The following is an 18,630-nucleotide window of genomic DNA, read 5'->3' as shown; positions in this document are numbered from 1 at the left end:
CAAGTGTGGTGAAGGACAGACATCTCTTGCAGATGGGATGCAGAGGAATCTGGCTAATGCAGAGTGACCAAAAGAGAGATCTGACAAGGGTTGAGAGGAAGGACAGGTCAAAGAAAAAAAATTATTTGGGGTTTCCATAAAGTAGAGAACTAGGCAGTGGATGTTTTTAGCATCAGAGCCTTATCTCTTGTGTCTCTGAGGTCTCAAGAAATCCTATTTTAGGAACTCATGATCTCTTTTTAGGTCATGTCTCTCACAGATGCAAATCCTGAATGGTCTTCAGTGGTGTCTGTAACCTAGCTGAAAAGTTCCCAGCAATGAAGACCTGTGTTTCTGAACAACTTAAGTCTAGGCGACTCCATTTGTCTCCAGCAGACTAAATTAACTCACCAGGCAACAGAGTATGAAATCGGACATGACCGATCGATTCTTTGGCATTGATTCAGAGAGAAACTAATGGAATGTAAAGAAAATGCAGGAATGTGTATGACTCTAAAAGGTGCTCATTTACTCGTTTTACAAAAGAAAATGTAATTTAGGATATGGGTGGAGACACAGTGTTCAAAGAACTCAACGTAATGTTGCATAGGGACTTTACAAACTATTGCCAAATAAATTGAGCCTCAAGGGAATAGCTTTGATAGATGCCACTGACTAAAATAATTGCATGATAATTTTGGCTAGAGGCACCGTCCTATAATCTGATGGTTTAAAATTGCACGCAGATTTTAGACTGTGTGATCCAAGCATCCAGGCACAAAGAACAGAGAAGTCTGCTCCAAGTGGCACATCTACTCTTTGGCATTAAAAAAAAAAGCACTGTGAAGGAAGTTTTCCAAGCTACAACCTTCAGCAGCTCTACAAGCTCCTACAGTGTTCTAAGAACGAATAATCAAAGGCTTTCTCTTAAGGTAAGCAAGCAGAAAAAGAATGTGCCCAGGGAGGTGCAGAACAGGCAGATATCTGTCAGACTGATAGCAATTCAAATCAAAAACAGGAGTACTTGCATCTTAACATTTAATCTTTTTGGTAAAGAAGTATATTTCAGTAAGGCTAGGCATTTATGAAGCCTGTTATTTTTTGTAGTTTAATTATATGATATTGTTCACTTCCAGTGGATCAACTGGGCCAGTTTGTGGGTATTAGCACATTGGCAATTTTCAGGATGCTAAATGCCTCTTTAGAAATGTAATGGCTGCAGGACAAAAAATTATTTCAGACAGTGACATATTTCATTTTGACCATCAATTCCAGTTCTATTTTAATTTATAGTTGATAAAATTAAGGAAGGTTTAACTCTGCAAGTCACCTCTAAAGAGATCCTGGCACAAATTTAGTATAGAAGTGATTTGAATATTGGAAAGTGATGAAATGAACTTTAATAGAAAATGAAAAAGAAGTAAAAGAAAGAAAGAAAGAAAGAAAGAAAGAAAGAAAGAAAGAAAGAAAGAAAGAAAGAAAGAAAGAAAGAAAGAAACTTCCTCCATCATCAACTGTGGATTTCCATCTGATTCTGATTATGTGATTATTGTTAATGTTTAAACTGATCACATATAAATATTCAGACAGCCACAACGGTAGTCAGAGAATGCATCCAACTTAAAGAAACTTCAAAATGGCACTTTACAAAAGACCGTAGTTTTCTGGAATTTGGAAGCCATAAAATAACGGCAAACAAAATTTAAATGAGAATCCTGAGTTAGAGACAACCCCTATTGCTTTCAGTATTTTATTATTGTGTTAGCAAAAGCATTCCAGGAACACAACAGACTGTGGAATGCATTCACAAATACACAATTTGTAAATTTGGATTTCCTACATGACCTCAAGATATTCCAGAGAAGTGGCTTGGGTATCAAGCATCTTGCAGCTGAACACAGAACAGCTCAGTGATGAATCAAAGAGCTTTTGGGAAAGAGGTGGTTAAAAATATCATCTTGCACTTACAGCTAAAGATCTTCACAGCACTCTTATGTATTTCCTGCTAAATTTATTTCATATGTTTAAACTTATAATCAAGACAGAGTTTTAGTGATTCATTGAGGCTTTAAATGCACAAAATTCAAGATACAACTCCTAGATGCATTCTAAATTTATGAATAAAATTCTAGACTGAGACTATAAATGTACCATTATGTGTAAATTAGCTGTGTATTTGCAGTTTTGTATTTCAAGGCAAACAAATGTGGACTGTTGCACTAGTAGACAGGAAAATACTGAATGGATGACATTAATAATGCTACCACCTTGTGGTACAAAATGAAAAAAATTCTGTCACATAGGATGCTTCTCAAAACTTCCTCAAATAAATGAAGTCTTAATAAGTTGTTTCAATTGTTTTTCACCCAAAGCCATAGCAAAGCCACAGACAGGAATGTAGTAGGTGTAGAATTAATTTATTGTTGGCAGTGGATTTGCAAAATGGGGAAAAAAAAAAAAAAAAAAAAGTGTCTTCTTTCATGGTGGGTGGAAAATATAGTAAATATAGTAGAAGTGTAGGCAGTTAAGAAGTACTGTGGATTATAGCCAAACTCAATCTCTCTTAAAATGATCTCATTTTGCATCTTTACTAGTAGCTGTAGTGTCTACATTCATTTAATGACCTATTAAATAGAAAATAATTATGAATTTATGAAATATCTCTTTCCATCCAAAGAATATATATGTAATATCATTATTAAAATATGTATGTACTAGAAAGGGTCAGTTTGAAAAGAAATTCAGTGGTGTGTTCAAATAACAATATTTTTTATACTTTAGATATGAACTTCTGACCATGGGCGACTGGAACTTGTTGGGCAGCATCCTTGAAGAAGTGCACATCCACTCCACTATAGTTGGCAAAATCTGGCTCACAATCCTGTTCATATTCCGGATGCTAGTGCTGGGAGTGGCTGCTGAAGATGTCTGGGATGATGAGCAGTCAGAGTTCATCTGCAACACAGAGCAACCTGGCTGCAGCAACATATGCTATGACAAAGCCTTCCCTATCTCTTTGATCAGATACTGGGTATTGCAGATCATATTTGTATCTTCTCCATCTCTTGTTTACATGGCTCATGCACTGTACAGATTAAGGGCTCTAGAGAAAGAGCGACAGAAGAGGAAAGCCCACCTGCGGGCTCAGCTAGAAGATCTGGAGCCTGTGCTTGAAGAACACCGGAGAGTAGAGAGGGAGCTGCGAAAGTTGGAAGAACAGAAGAAAGTGAATAAGGCACCCTTAAGAGGGTCTCTGCTGCGCACCTATGTCCTACATATCCTGACCCGCTCAGTGGTTGAAGTGGGCTTTATGATAGGTCAGTACCTTCTGTATGGATTTCACATGTCACCCCTTTACAAATGTACTCGGCCCCCTTGTCCTAACACAGTGGATTGCTTTGTGTCCCGACCCACAGAGAAGACCATCTTTATGGTCTTCATGCACAGCATTGCTGCGGTCTCCCTATTCCTCAACATCCTAGAAATCGCCCACCTGGGCCTCAAGAAGATCCACAAGACCCTCTATGGGCGACCGCAGCAGCCAGTGGGCCCTGCAGATGACGAGGCCAGTCCTTACAATTCCAAAAAGAACTCTGTCGTCCCACCAGCGTGCCCGGCCGCCGACACCTCCCCTCCACGCTCCGCCGCGGCTCCACCGCCCCCCACCGCCTCCTCGGCCACCCCCGCCCCGCCCGCCCCTCCTGGGCAGCCGGGCCATCAGCACCACGGAGAGCTCCACGCCGCCGCCCCGCCGCGCCGCCGGCACAGCGCGGCTCAGCACCACGGACAGCAGCCGCCGCCCTCCTCCAGCAGCGAGGAGGCGCCGCGGGCTGCGGGGCCGGGGACGCCGGGGCCCGGAACGGGGGCGGGCCGCCGAGCGCTCCGCAAACAGAGCCGCGTGAGCGTCTGTCGCGACCTGGAGGAGAACCGCGGGGAATCCCCGGACAGCGGACACTGCCCGGGCACCCGCAAGTCCAGCTTCCTCTCCCGGGTGCTCTCCGAGAGCCGGGCGGGCAGCGACAGCGAGAGCGCCGCCTCCCGCCGAGGCTCCGGTCCCGGCTCCGCCTCCGGTTCCGGCTCCGAGGAGCAGCGCCACGAGGAAAGCAGCCCGGCCGGCAGCCCGCCGCCGCCCGCGGCCATGGGACGCCGCGTGTCGATGGCAAGTAGCGGCCCCGGGGGAGCGGGCGGGGGGCCCAGACCTGATCCGGCCCCGGGGAGCGGGCGGGGGGTCAGGACGGCCGAAGCAGCTTTTCTAGGCCTCCTGGCATCGCCACGGCACCTCGCACCCTTGGTGTCCTTTGGCGAGGAAAGCAGAAGCGCTGCAGAACGGCATTTCTGTCAGCTGTTCATATAATTTGGCTGGATGTTCCAAACTTGCTTACACCCAGTGTTACTGTCACGCTTGCCTTCTTTTCTTTTCTTTTCTTTTCTTTTCTTTTCTTTTCTTTTCTTTTCTTTTCTTTTCTTTTCTTTTCTTTTCTTTTCTTTTCTTTTCTTTTCTTTTCTTTTCTTTTCTTTTCTTTTCTTTTCTTTTCTTTTCTTTTCTTTTCTTTTCTTTTCTTTTCTTTTCTTTTCTTTTCTTTTCTTTTCTTTTCTTTTCTTTTCTTTTCTTTTCTTTTCTTTTCTTTTCTTTTCTTTTCTTTTCTTTTCTTTTCTTTTCTTTTTTTCTTCCTCTCCTCTCCTCTCCTCTCCTCTCCTCTCCTCTCCTCTCCTCTCCTCTCCTCTCCTCTCCTCTCCTCTCCTCTCCTCTCCTCTCCTCTCCTCTCCTCTCCTCTCCTCTCCTCTCCTCTCCTCTCCTCTCCTTTTCTCATTGCTTCAGATGATGGAATTTGCCCTCTTCTTTACAAATTCTCACAGGAGCAAGCCCATAGATACACCTTTGTGTAGGGCATGCAAGAAACAGAAGATTACTTCACATGATACTCCAATGCTCTTTAATCTCACACTTCCTAAAAATAATATTTGAAAATTGAAGACAAAAACAACAACAAACAAAATTTGAAAATCTTTCTTGCAAGATGCAGAAAATACTCTCACACACTGTTCATCAACAAATTGCTCGTGATTCCAGTTTTCACTGAGTTACAGTTCCCACAATATCTAAGTAGATTGCGTAAGTCACGTTCAGTTGTCATTTAGATGCAATTTAACTGCATACGACTTCGCTTTTTCTGGTACAGAGAGATGGCCTGGAGTCCTGCCTGTTCATTTTCAGGTGTTTTTATTTTGTTTTTGTTTTGTTTTATTTTTGTTTTGATACTCTGATGAGAAAAAATAATGTAAAAGATGATATGCAAAAGGTATTAAGCAAGGCAGGCTTCCAGTCCCTGTTTAGAATTCATAGATGTTACTTGGCAACTTCTAATATTTGATGATAACAAACTCATCTTTCAGGTGAGAGCTTGCAGAGGAGTACATGCAGTTTGCAAAGCAATGTCATTATTCCTGAAATAACACTTTTTTCTGGCATGCTGCCTTTATGACTATATTTGGGACCATTGCCAGCAATTTTAAATGTGGCTCATGATATTCTCAGTGCACTTCTGTATAAAATTCAGTCACTATTGTGCACTTTGCTACAGCATTCAATGATACCACTTTCAATACATATGTATGCTGGTACATCATGTAAATGTTGCACCTGAGCATTACTGCTTATCTCAACAGAACAAGGACATTCCTCTTAGGAATTCTTTGGAAAAAGGTTACCATCAAACTTTAAGGAGAAAGTGCATTAAATCCTCCTTTGGAAGCTGGCACTAAATCTCTCAGCAGGAAATTGAACACAAAACATGTGTTTGACATGAGGAGTCGACTTTTCAGATCTGAGCTGTAGTCAAACCAACTGTATTATAGAGAAAGGAATAAATGCCTTTCACTTGGTAGGATTCTGACAGAAGCATCATTTAGCCACAGTGAGGACTAACAGGGCTACTTCAAACTTTCCTCTCTGGAACAGATGGAGACTCAGAGCCATTTCTCTGCTTTCTGTCCAAATACAGCATAAAAACTTGAAAAAGATTTATGTCGCAGCTGATTAGTTTTACACCCAGAATGATCACTCATCATATTCTATTCAGATTTTTGGTTATTGCGTTTGTTGAAGGCTTATTCAAATTGGAATGCAAAAATGAGAGAAGCAGAAATCTCGAAAACAATTGAGTTTGTTTTTCAAAGCCAAAACATTCTCAAAAGTCTGTTCCACTGGGTGGAAAAATCTCTTCCTTCAGCCATTTCTGGTCAGACTTCTTTTAGAATTAATAAGTTCTGAGGAAAGGTCACCAAACCAGGACCTTCACTGCACCAGGGAAAGCATGTGGCCAAGTATAGGAGGAGAGTAACTCCATGACAAGAGTGATTTTTCACTGATTCTAGCTCACCTAACATATGACAAGAGCCCCACAGACCACACAGGTGATCTAAGCCTGCTATGATGGACACCTAGGATAAATACTATTATGAATCTCAGTATAGACAGGGGAATTTGTCATCTTCTTGCAGCTGGGAAATGTCACCTGCAAGGCCAAACCCTCAGTACTGAGGAACGCTGTCCATGCTTTAAAGGGATAGTGAGCAATCTGTTCAACATTGACTGGCTCCAAGATGGTCAGTTCCAAGGTTGTCTTAGAAGATGATAGATACGTCTTAGAGAATACATGTTATGTTATTTGCTGAGATATACATCTGGTACACACATAGTTCTGCATCTCTAGCTACACTTTAACTTCTTCATTCAGGGGAGATGAAGCTGTGGAACAAAGAGGCACCTCTTGCATGCTCCAAGCCTACTGGTCCCCAATGGGCAAGGAGACCTTAGGAGTGGCTCAGCACACAGCTCAGAGAAATCATCTGCAGTGAATTCCATGTAATTGCATTCACAGAGGATATCTGGGAGTTAGAGGCGCAAAGGCGTGTGGGAATTATGCTGGTATTACTGGGAATCTACCCATGAATGACATGATGAGAAAAAAAAAAAAGAATTTTTAAGGTCAGGTGCACATTACATTTTAAAGTCTAATAAAATCAAAAGGCTGATGCAGTTCTAAGGTAAGTATATAACTAGTACAGATAGAATTCTTACTCCCTGAAAAGAGTCAGGGCAGGAACTGCAGTGCTTCAGCATGTGATTGTTGGAGCATTGCACAAAAGGTTATTGCCTCACTGACTGATGTGTGCAGGGCTGTGTAAAGCCATTGGGATCACTGAAGAACACTTTTCCTCGCTGCAGGAGGATAAAAATAAGAGATCTGTGGAGCCCAGTTGAACCATTAAAAAGTGAGAGAGCTTTACCATCCACATCATTCTCTGTGAGCACCAACCAACCACTTTTCTTCTCCAGCCATTTTCTATAAACTGGAGGAACAATTGCGTGAAGTCACAAAGCTCTGCTGAACATGGTCACAGCTTAATGTTTCATCATCATGGGATTGTTTAGTCTGGAAAAGAGGCTTAGAGGAGACCTTATTGCACTCTACAACTTCCTGAAGGAAGGTTGTGATGAGGAAGGGTTGGCCTCTTCTCCTAGGCAACAAACAGAACCCGAGGAAATGGCTGCAAGTTGTACCGGAGGAGGTATGGGTTAGACATAAAGAAAAACTTCTTCTCTCAGAGAGTGGTCAGGCACTGGAATGGCTGCCCAGGGAGGTGGTGGAGTTGCAGTGTTCAAGAGGCGTCTGGATGAGGAGCTACAAGATATGGTTTAGTGCTTGTGGTAGCAATGGTAATGGGAGGACGGTTGGACTGGATGATCTTGCAGATCATTTCCAACCTTGTGATTCTATGATCAGAGTGTCACAGCTGAGCTGAACACAAGCATTTCTGCAACAACTCAACGATGTGTAATAGTTTGTTGCTATGAGCACTCGATTCCTTTCACTAGCCTGTCTCTTCCTTTCTGAAGTAGTGCACCACAGTTACATACTACCTGGGCACATCCAGCACCACTTTTTCTTTTCTACATAAAATTGTTTTCTAAATAGTCTGAAAGCATGCTCTGAAACCCATGAGTTTAATTTGGTTAGCTGGGATTGGATATAGTTGCTTTGGAATGGTAACTCTTCTCACAAGGATACAGCCTTTCACAAGACTTGGACCAACGTTATCCCATCTGCACCCAAGCTGAATCTGCACTGTGCTAACTACTATGACTGATAGAATAACAGCCCTCTTACTTTAGCACCCAAGGATAGAACAAAACAATGGGGCCGTGTGTGTTATTGAACCACGAGATGCTTTATGACATACTTACAACTATTTTAGCTGAACCAGTTTCATGGAGAACCAAAATTACTGGATGAAGATTTTCAGAAAGTATTCGGCATTTGGGGGACTCAGCTTCAGATTCCTGTTTTGTTTCCTGTTTCTTTCTCATTTCTATGCTTTTCTCTTTAACCCACCCTCTGGAGAGTTCTCTACCCTAGTGGTATCATTTCTTCAAGTCTCTATTTTTTGACTCCAAAGAAATTAGTGTATCTGTAGAAGTAAAGGTCCTGTCTCATGCTGTATGAGGGCACAAAACTGATAATTAAGAAGGCTGAGGCTGAAATCCCAGTTCTGCTGAAGTTGGGGAAACCTTACTGTTCTTTGTGCTCTATTTTCGTCACTACACTGCTTTGTTTTATCCCTCTGTGCTTTCCAGTTCTTCTTTTGCTTTTCAATTCTCTATTCAGCTTTGAGCCTTTTACCCAGTGGGAGAAGGGTCAGCAGCGAGAAGTCTATGAAAGAGGGAGCCGCTATTCAACCTGAATGCTCTCAGTCTTCTCCAGAACAAGGTGTGGTTACTGAGAATTTCAACAGCACTTGAGCAATAGATACCCACTCATTTAACCAGCTGCTCACCTGATGCATTCCTGGGGCTAGAAGCAGTTGAATAAGAGTCCATGTGCATTGAAATAACAAATCTGATAGCTGCTGAAGAGTTCTTTTACAGCCAGACTCCACCAGAAAATCTACAGATGGGCAAGAGATTGGTAAAACCTGGTGTTGCCCCACTGGGATGTGAGACTCCTTACAGGTATTCACATTTACCACCAGTGCTGCTTTGGTTTTGTAGAGTTTATGCAATCATCTCTAAAAGATACTCAAAGTATTTGTATTCTACATGTTATTCTTTGCCTTGGAGCACTTGGGAAAAGCCTGTGATGATGACTGCGAGTGTAGCAATGATCCTGCAGGACCTGCTTGATCACTCAAAGGTACCCCTTCACAGACACAGACAATAAGAAAATGACAAATTTTGGGGGTCACAGTGGCTGATAAATAATGAACCTCTCCAAGGATTTGCATAGCAACAGACAGACAAGCTGGATTTCTGAAAGTGGAGCTAGCCTAGCCAAGTCTGTCTTTGTAGGGTTTTAAAGCAACAGAAAGTCCTTAACATGTGAAGAAAGGTAGATGTAGTCACTAATTTCAAGCAAGTTACCGTTGGGATTAACGTGTTTCATTTAAAAGCAAGTTGTTTCCCCTCCCCTCAGCTACCCTTTAGCACTGAATGAAGCCAAGGTAAGTGTGCTGTCAGCATCCCTCTTCCCCAGCTACTTATGTGATGGGGTCTGGATTAACTATTATGATTACGTCTCTTTTTCTCCTTTAAGCCAGGTCATCTTCATGCCTTCTTTTTCCTGTTATCTTTCAGAGCATGCTCCTAGAACTATCATCTATCATGAAAAAGTAATGACATTCTGAGGACAAAAGATAAACTAAGGGAATGGGCACAAACCACCTTCAGCAGAAAGATAAAATGCCGATGCTACTGTTCTCCCCCTCCAACCCCTTAAAATGCTAAATTCTAATGTTTAAGGAAGCAAACACGTGTTTCATTCCTCAATTTTACGCCAATCCCAACAATACTGTACTCTGATTGCTGATGTTCACAAGTAGCTTGCTCCGCATTTTATGATTTTTCTCATATAGGCTGAGCTGGATCTTGTCAGTGCATGTTGTCACTGCAGAACCAGCCCAGTGTCTTTGGGACGATGCTTCGGAATGTACAACTTGTTATGCACATGGGTAGTGTTCATATCAGCAACCAGCCTGATGCATAGACCTTAAGGGTAGTAGAAGGCCCAAGACTTCAACAAGGAAAGGTTAGTTTAGTGTGAATGTAATTTGGAAGGCAGTGTGGCCTCTATCTGCCCAGGGCTCAGCAGCCAATGAATAAAAGATGGACCAAGCACAGAAGGAAGCTGAAGAAGCTTGGGCACAGAACAAAATCTCACCTGAAGGATATTCTGCTGCTGTTGTTCTGCCTGTGCCAATGCAGTCCTCAAGCTCTGTGAGAGACTTTCATGCTCGTGTGGTGTTTTCATAGTTAATACTTCTGTATTCAAAATTGAAACTAAGAAAAACCAGGCAATTCATTTAAAAAAACACCTGTGCTTTTCTTCAGTTCTGTTTTAGAAGAACTGCGGAACCAGCTCAGGGTCATAAGAATCTTAATCCCATTGCTATTTTATTAGTCCATATAGATTAACTGAAGACAACAAAAGTACAAAGATCTCATTTTGAGTTTGCTAAGACAAGATTTGCTCTGGAAGGTCAGATTTCTGAAGCTTAAAGCAATCCTTCCAGTTGTGTATCCAGAAAATAAAGCACTTTGATTATCCACAAGCCTGTTTTTGGCCACGTGCTCTTGGCTGCTCTTATTTGCCAAGATTATAATAGCTTGCATCTGCCATTGATGTGCTCATCACTTCAGTAGCAAGAACAAGCTTGTTTGCTCTGCCAGTTTCCTTAATCATACAAGTCTTCTATAGGAAAGATAAGTAGACCAACAGGAAAAAAATGGAATCAAACATAAGGATTGCTTGAAATTGCAGTGTTCTTTAAAGCAAAAAAAGGAAAATGTTTAAGATGGTGGCCGTTAAGTGTAAGCAACAACTGACTATAGATGGAGAAGCTCTTGCTACAGCACATGCCTTGCTCCCAGGCTGTGATGATATGTAGCGGATACAGATTTGAGAGGGTGGTAAGTGTTCTTATGTGCTTGACAGGGAGATTCAGAAAACTGGGGAACTTTGTAAAGCAGTATTTCTGCTTTTCCTCCGTGAGAATTTTCAGGTGAAAAATCACAAGCAACATCCAGTGCTGTCAACCAAACTGGATGCAGCCAACATCCCTTAGGGCACTGGTCCAGGGCACATGATATATGGTTGCTGATCTGGTGATAAAACGCTGGTCCCCAAAGGGGCCACATGGTCTTCTCCTGCCGTGATCTGGTGCTCAGGCTGCATCCAGCCCCATGCAATAAGCAGCTCCCCAGGCTGGTGGCATCTTTTCTTTCTTGTCTGGATTTTATTCTGTGTAAGTGACATGAATGGTCAGTGGCACAGGTTCCTTACTCAGAAAAGAATGCTAGAATTACGCTCAGAGATATTCAGTCTTTTTTTTTTTTTTTTTTTTCTGCATAAACCTCTTCCAATTTCTCTCAAGTTTTCTATAAAGGGGAAATAATAAACCCCAACCTCCCTTCTTGCCATTGTACATGTTCACTGAAACTTTACAAGACAAAGCAAAGACTTAGAAGATTTGCCTTAAGTCAAGCATGAGGGGAATAGGTATAGATACAGAGTGTTTGATCTTCCCAATCAACTTCTTTCATTTCTGCCATGAAACACCTTCGGCTGTTCCTGATCAGATGAAAGATAACCAGATCCCTGCATCAAAGACATCGAGTGAATCTGAAATGCGACCACATGAGTGGAGGTCCTGTTGTAGGCCGCATCCTCCAGGCTGTGCCAGCCACCTCCAGGCCACCCCCAACCAGCTCCAACCCCGTGCAACCAAGGATTGCGACAGCAATTTCAGAGTCAAGATAAGTTGGTTTACAATACATAATGATATGTCTTTATTTCATCAACAGAAATGGTGTCTAGACAAAATTCAGTTAACACTAGCAATTCAAATGAATGAAAAGGGTCGGGTGCTTTTTTTTTTTTTTTTTTTTCATTTTTGTTTTTTGCACAATACTGTATTTACAATGAGTAAATGACGTTTTAAATTCATTAGTTCATAGCAATGCTTTCTTCCAAAAAGGTAAAAATTCTTAGTAACAGAGAGTAAGCATCAACAGCCACCTCATTTATTTATACAATAAAAATCACAAGAAACCACAGTCACCTAGAAAAAAAATAAAGACAAGCTTAAGAACTAGTACAATAAAATGATGCATTGAATTAAGTTACATTAATCGCATAGAATTTGTGTAAAAAGTATGTAGAAAAAACACCTGATGTAACCTGTTACAGTCATTGACCAGTTATGAGAGGTACAGAGGGTTATACAGGTAGATATGTGTGAAAACTGTCCATTCTGTTTGACCTGGGGAGGAAGAGAAGAGGGGCTGCACCCCCTTGCATACACTGATAAAACCCTGTTTTGAATATGGCCTCTGAAGTTTGTAAGGCATATATAAGAGGTGCACTTGTAACCAACTGGTTCTGGAACAAACTCTTAGGGCATCCCCACCCTTGAAATCAAAGGTGATTCTTGAAATCAATGGTAAACAGACACGCATCAAATATCACCAAAGTGTTTAGTATAGTTCCTGCCAGTCTGCGGGATCCAGATAGCTTCGGTCAGAGCACAACCAGTAGTGGAAACAGTATCTAGAGCATGCACATTTCTCTCAGGTATATCACAAACACAAAGTACCAGCATCCTGTGCAAATCCTGTGTGTCTCGGGACCACGCTCCTTCACTACGGGGCTGAGCCCCGCTGACAGCCCTGGCTCCCCAAAATGAGGGGCTGGCTGGGCTTGTAGCCTGGGCCCATCTCTGCTTCTATGCAGTCAGCGAACTCCAGCATTGCCAGCTGCCATTTCCGTTTTAGGATGCTTTCCATGAGCCCAAAGGGGCAACAGTGGCCCTGCAGGAATCATTTCAAAGTTGGAAAGGGGTCTTCCCACAAAAGTCATACAAGAACAGGAATCATCTAGCTGGGTTTTCAGCAGTCGTTTGTTGGGGGTCATTACCTTATGAAAAGGTATTTTTAGGATTCCTTCCTGCCAAAAAGTGGTTTTATTTGCAAAAATGGCAACACTGTATGTGTAATACCTTAAAATGCATATCAATATTTGACTTTGATATAAATAATACCTATCTTGGTGGAGTGTAGGAAAATACTGTACATTTAGTCTTTGCAAGTAATGCCATTAACATTTTGAGAGTAAAGAGAAAAATTATTCTACAGACCACCAACAATAGATTTTTTAAATATACACACAGTATTTGAACATATGCATATACACATATATTGGATTCTGCAGCATCAGATCTGATGCCTGAGTCACAAAATACTCTGAGGAGTATTATAAATATACATATAGGTATTATAAACAGGAAAATACACAAACACACACTTTGACTAGAATTCTATATGTATGTATATGTACATACACGTATTATAGATATATAAAATTAACTTGGGTTGGGCTGTCAGAGACAAAACTGAAATGAAGTCAAAAACCTGTTGAGAAAATTTCTAGCAGGAAAGGGAGCATCGGTTCGTTATGGCAATGATTTTAGTTTCACCTCACTCCTATACTGAGCAGATCCCTCTTTTTGCAAGGCCATCAGTTCCACTGCTCACACTGAAGCTAAATCTTCTCTAGACAGATCTAAAACATATACTTCTAAAATGCTACAAGCACGGGCTACACCATTCACCCAAAGACACCTCCAAACGTAGGTCAGATCAGAACAAGGTGAAAGCAGTGCTCCTTGTTGCAGCAGTAGAGGAAACAAAGTGGATCGAAACGCAAGCTGCTGTAAACCTGGCCAACGCTCCCTTTGTCTCACTGAAAAAATCACTAGAGGTTCATTCTGGAAACCCATTGCTCTTTTCAACAACCACAGCAGTGCGTTACGTGACACGAGTGAGGCTGTTGTGTTGACTGAAGTACAGTGCTTCATCATGCTTTCTCCTAGTGGATCAGCTTTTATTTTATTACAGGATTATAGTGATTCCAGCATGCAGATTTGTTTTTATTAGGCAATCATAAAGTTACATATTAAAAAATCTAACTATATCTATCTATGTGTTTTAACTTCTATTTAAGCGCTCTTTAGAATGCAGACTTGACAAAGTGTTGAACTCCAGATTAACAACCATGCTATCAGCATTAATCATTCCTCTGGCAGCAGTTAATCCATTTAGTTAAGTTATTTATCTAGTTCCCACTCTCCTTTTTAAAGAGAAGTAGCAGTTAGCATACTAATCACCATGGCTTGCCTTTGCAACACATTTTACTTCCTTGGGAAAAAATAATACAAGGATTAGATCCAAAAATATAGTGCATCTTAAAAGCAGCATATACCCTTAGAAAGACATTTAATAAATTACTAGTACAATATATAAAATAATAGTTTTATACTGCAGCATCAAACTCTGACGCCTGAGTCATTGTATGTTAGGAAGTCTGTGATATAAATACTGGGATCTCCTGATAAGACAGCCAACATTTTTGCTTTTGTTTTGCTTCTTTTCTGTTTTGTTTTCTCTGTTGTTTTTTTTTTTTTGTTTTAATCTTTTTTTTTTTTTTTTTGCACTACCTTTTTGTTCCAGAATCAGCTTGCAATGAGCTTTAATTGTGTTCAAGGCACCCCCAGAGAACGCAGAGAAACAAACACATCATATAGTGTAGTACTCACCTGACAAAGCATAACAAGCCTAAATGAAATGAGGTTTCTTGGCAATACAGGTAGAGCAATGGCAAAGGAAGAGGAGGATTAGATACAGACTGGACAAAGAGTGAAGGACTCAGATACCCATGGAGCTGTGCAGCACCCAGCAGGGAGAGGAACGGGCATCATCATACTTCTCCTATGCAAAGCCTGGTGCTGTGCAAGTGTCCTCTTTGACAAATGCAGAGATTCTGAAGACCATGGTGACGATTAGCCAAACTCTTCAAATCAGTAAATACTGCAGTCAGTTGTCTTGTTTTGTTTTTCCAAATGGTATCCTTGTGATCAGTTGTTTTGACCTCAGGATAAGAGCAGTTGGGTACGCCAACTGATGTCCAGCTCTGAAACTAATTCTCCCAGTGCCTTCCTTTAAAGTTAGCCCAGTAACAGCTTTGAGAGCCATGTAGTTCAGAATAGCAAAATAACCTCAAAACAAAATAGAAACAAACAAAAAAAAAACCAACCACCATCACCAAAAAAACTCACTGAAAAACCATGATACACGTAAATATAGGAAGCAATGACACAAAACCAGCCACTTCTAATGAGGAAGAATGAAATCAAACATCCAGAAAAGCTCACAGGGGAGGGAAAGAGAGCAAGAGGAGAGGAATATTGAGGAAGAGACACTTATCTGAGCAGTGGTTTTATATATCAGTTCCCAAGGTAGAGAAAATTAAGAGACCCAGCACTTGTAGGAAGCCAGGTCAAACTGAGAGCTGCAGCGCAATGGTTGTGAGGGTGGGTTTTTAAACCGCTGGAATGAGGTCAAGTGTACCAGTTGCACATGAGTTGTTAGTAGAATAAATCTTCATGCCAGGAAGCAAGTTAAAACTTGGTTTTATGCTCATAAAACATTCTATCTATTCATATATATAGGAGGTCACTTAAAAATAAAAAAGGCAACAGAAAAAACATCTTTAAAATACTGTGTCAGTTGACCCGTCCCTCCCACCCCAACCCCCCAAAGTAGCTATGACTCTATAATGTGATTCACATTTAGTTTTAAATTCTAGCTTTCACCATGGTCTCATAGAAACAAAACTTCTCTGCGAAGCACGGAACTGCTTTGCAACGTCAGTGAGTTCAAAGGAAAATCAGATCCCCCCAGGAGCTTCTCAGACAGTTACGTGTGAGAGGGGAGGTGGGAGGGGGTCGGAGATTTTTAGCTTAAGCTCCTGTAAAAAGAAAGAACGACACCTCCCCCTTTCTCAGCCATGTGAACTAGGAGTTTATGGCATTCGTATAGTTTTGAACATGTAAAGGTAAGGATTTTGTACAGTAATGATTAATACTTAAACATAAATATTCTCCTACATTATATACTAGTTTTTCTTTGTACATGCGGGGAAAAAAGTATTTTCAACAAACATGGCACATGCTATATGCATTTCCTCCTCAGTAGCTTGGCTACAAGAGTGTGGGCGCAGAGGGCAAAAGCAAGACTTTGTGGCGAGTGGGCGACGTCCATGAGCACAGGCTGAAGGTGAGAGAAGGGAGAGAGGGAGCTGATTCCTCCTCCAAGGTCAAGCTGCTGATCTACTGAGTGCCTCAAGAGAGCCCCAGTGCACACCTCTAAGCGTAAACTTTAGCGCAGACCGCAGTATCGCTCAGTGCCACTGAGAAGCTGCTACCCCCAATTCTGATTTATTTATTTTTAAATAGGTGTGAAGAGCTGGTCAATTTTTTTTCAGCAAGAATAAATGGTATCAGCCAGTAAAGCACATGACAGTTGTCGTCCAGGATAAAGCCACGCAACCTGGCACACGTAGGGCAAAGAACCACAAAATAAAAACTCAGTACACTTAGAATAATAATAATTCTTAAAAAAGCATTAGGAGGACGTTTTCTGTCTACACTGTACATACAGATGTTATGCTTGGAAAGCTGCTGTCTCACACAGTCATAACATGAGTCAACATCGCTTCAGATACAAATCCAATGCAGTTACAACTAAGTCAATTCACTGAGTAGTCTCCTTTGAGACAGCGCTCTTCTAGCTGTGATTTGTCCTGAAGGCAATGCTGTAGGACGAGTGGATCCTGGAACACAAGAACTGGAAGGGCAAGCAACCAATCTGGGTGCCGACAGAGTGTGACTTGCTCTTAGAGGGTACAGCGCTAACTTGACTTCTGTAGGGAAACCAGAGCCTATGGTGGGGGTCTGGTCCTGCAACTCTTCCTACCTAGGCAGGATCCCTGACTTCACCAGAGCCACCTCTGTAGCTTGGGTCTGGGGAAGGTCTGAGGAAAGATGAGGTGATGCTACAGGGACTACTGCTTGGAGCAGCAGCTGCTTCCGTGAGTAAAGGATGCAGACTGGGGCTGGCAAAGAAGCTGCCAAAGTGTATTGATGTGATTTCCGTTTACTTTATTTCGTGGAACTTAATGGTGATCAGATCCAGTTGTCAGATACGTTTCTCTCTAAGGAGTGAAATATATTTTGCCCTATAAGAATCCAAAAGCATCATTAACAGCACTTAAGCTTAGTTTGTGAAACAGAAAGAAGTCTGAATACAAAAATAATTCAAGCAGATTCTCTTTACAAACTGTATAGTGAATTCAGTATTTGGCAAGACCGTTTTTACTATGTAATGAGCTCCTGAGTGTTTGTCTATTAGCTAAAACTTTTCTATTTTCTTTAAGCCATAAAGCAAAGAAAACCATATACTCAAGTTATACTGAAGTCACAACTTCATTTATGAAAAGAGGTTTGACCAGAAACTCAGTGCAAGTGGCAAAGTTGACCATTACTGTACAGTATCTGCAAGAAAATAAAATAAATCCACATTGCTCAAGTGGCACAAAATGGCTGTGCCAAAAAAATTGTCTATAATAAAATCTCAAATAAGATTCCAACATTAAAATTTTATAAATAAGTACAAATTGAATGATATTGCTGAACTGTGAACCAAGAAAAAAAATCGTGTAACAAGTTACCAAACTAGTTCTAGCATCGAAGACAAAAAGGAATGTTGGAACTTGTTTATACAATATAAATGAAAGCTTCCAGTTTGTAGGATGAGAAAAATTGAGGCATGCAGGGACTTTTGCATATGGATATATATATTTTATATATATTATATATAATATATACAGTTTAGCTATAAAACTTTGATGTGTAAAGAAGCTGTCTTCAATGAAAAATTGAACATTCAGAGGAAATTCCTGAGTTAGGGTTTTGTGACATGGGCCACTGAGAAAAAAGCTGCGGTTGGGTCCTCAGAGGTGTTATGTCCATCCCTGTTAAGATTGAAATCAACATACAAAAACAGACAGTGTTGCCACTGTGTAATTCCCTGCCTGAGCAAGGGATAGCACCATTGTGAAGATAACTCCTGCTTGTAGAGAGGAGGGAATACTTAAAAACAGTATTGCTGCTAAGACCACTGTAGTGTGCACCAAATACGTTCTTCTAGACAACAAATGAGCACTGCCACTGGCTGACTGAAGAACACCTGACCAGGTGTAACGGTAAGGTTACAAGTCACTAGGTGTAATCTTTCCTAGGCTGTTCATCTGTTGTACATTTATCAGTCATTTCCTGACAGAAGTCTACCGTGACCGTTTGGCTACTCTGTTCTCGCGGAAGCTCTCTCTCAGGGTAAGTACCTGGCTCAGCTCCATCCAACCCCCCGCCGCTGGCCGAGCAATTCTCTGAGACGTTGTTGGGCAGCCAGGATGCTCCCAGCTGCACGGGGCCCTGCTCTGAGCAGCACTGCATGCCTTCCCCAACACACTGCGACGTTGCCAGGCCCTGCTCCACACCTGCTGGGGGGCTGATGTTGGTGGCCGTCTGCAGATCCATGGGTCTGAGAACGGGGCAGTAGCGGTGAAGGGCTTGGATCTGTTCTGGGCTCTGCATGTCTCTGCACACTTCTTGGGAAAGACACGAGAAGTTATCCAGCAATTCGCCCATGCTTGCTTTCAGCTGGTTCCTTTCTGAGAGCAACTTCTCTTTCTCACACAC

The 18,630-nt window shown here is 41.6% G+C and overlaps 2 protein-coding genes across 12 annotated transcripts in view; one reads left to right on the top strand and one right to left on the bottom strand.

The window, feature by feature from the left end:
• Nucleotides 1–2,776: 2,776 nt before the first annotated feature.
• On the top strand, nucleotides 2,777–9,652 carry GJA10 (gap junction protein alpha 10). The gene is made up of 2 exons (XM_090136705.1): nucleotides 2,777–4,138; nucleotides 9,614–9,652. The coding sequence occupies exons 1-2, from the start codon at nucleotides 2,777–2,779 to the stop codon at nucleotides 9,650–9,652; spliced, it is 1,401 nt and encodes a 466-aa protein (XP_089992831.1).
• A 4,828-nt stretch (nucleotides 9,653–14,480) lies between these two features.
• BACH2 (BACH transcriptional regulator 2) overlaps nucleotides 14,481–18,630 on the bottom strand; it is a 181,449-nt gene continuing 177,299 nt past the window's right edge. For all 11 annotated transcript variants that reach the window (XM_090136000.1, XM_031611258.2, XM_031611260.2 and 8 more), the window contains one exon: nucleotides 14,481–18,630. In XM_090136000.1, the coding sequence (XP_089992126.1) occupies nucleotides 18,151–18,630 (480 nt within the window). In that variant the 3' untranslated portion in view covers nucleotides 14,481–18,150.

The sequence above is a fragment of the Phasianus colchicus genome, chromosome 2, assembly GCF_987193195.1.
Source record: "Phasianus colchicus chromosome 2, bPhaCol1.hap1.1, whole genome shotgun sequence".
Lineage (NCBI taxonomy): Eukaryota > Metazoa > Chordata > Aves > Galliformes > Phasianidae > Phasianus > Phasianus colchicus.
This window is presented reverse-complemented; position numbering and strand designations above follow the sequence as displayed.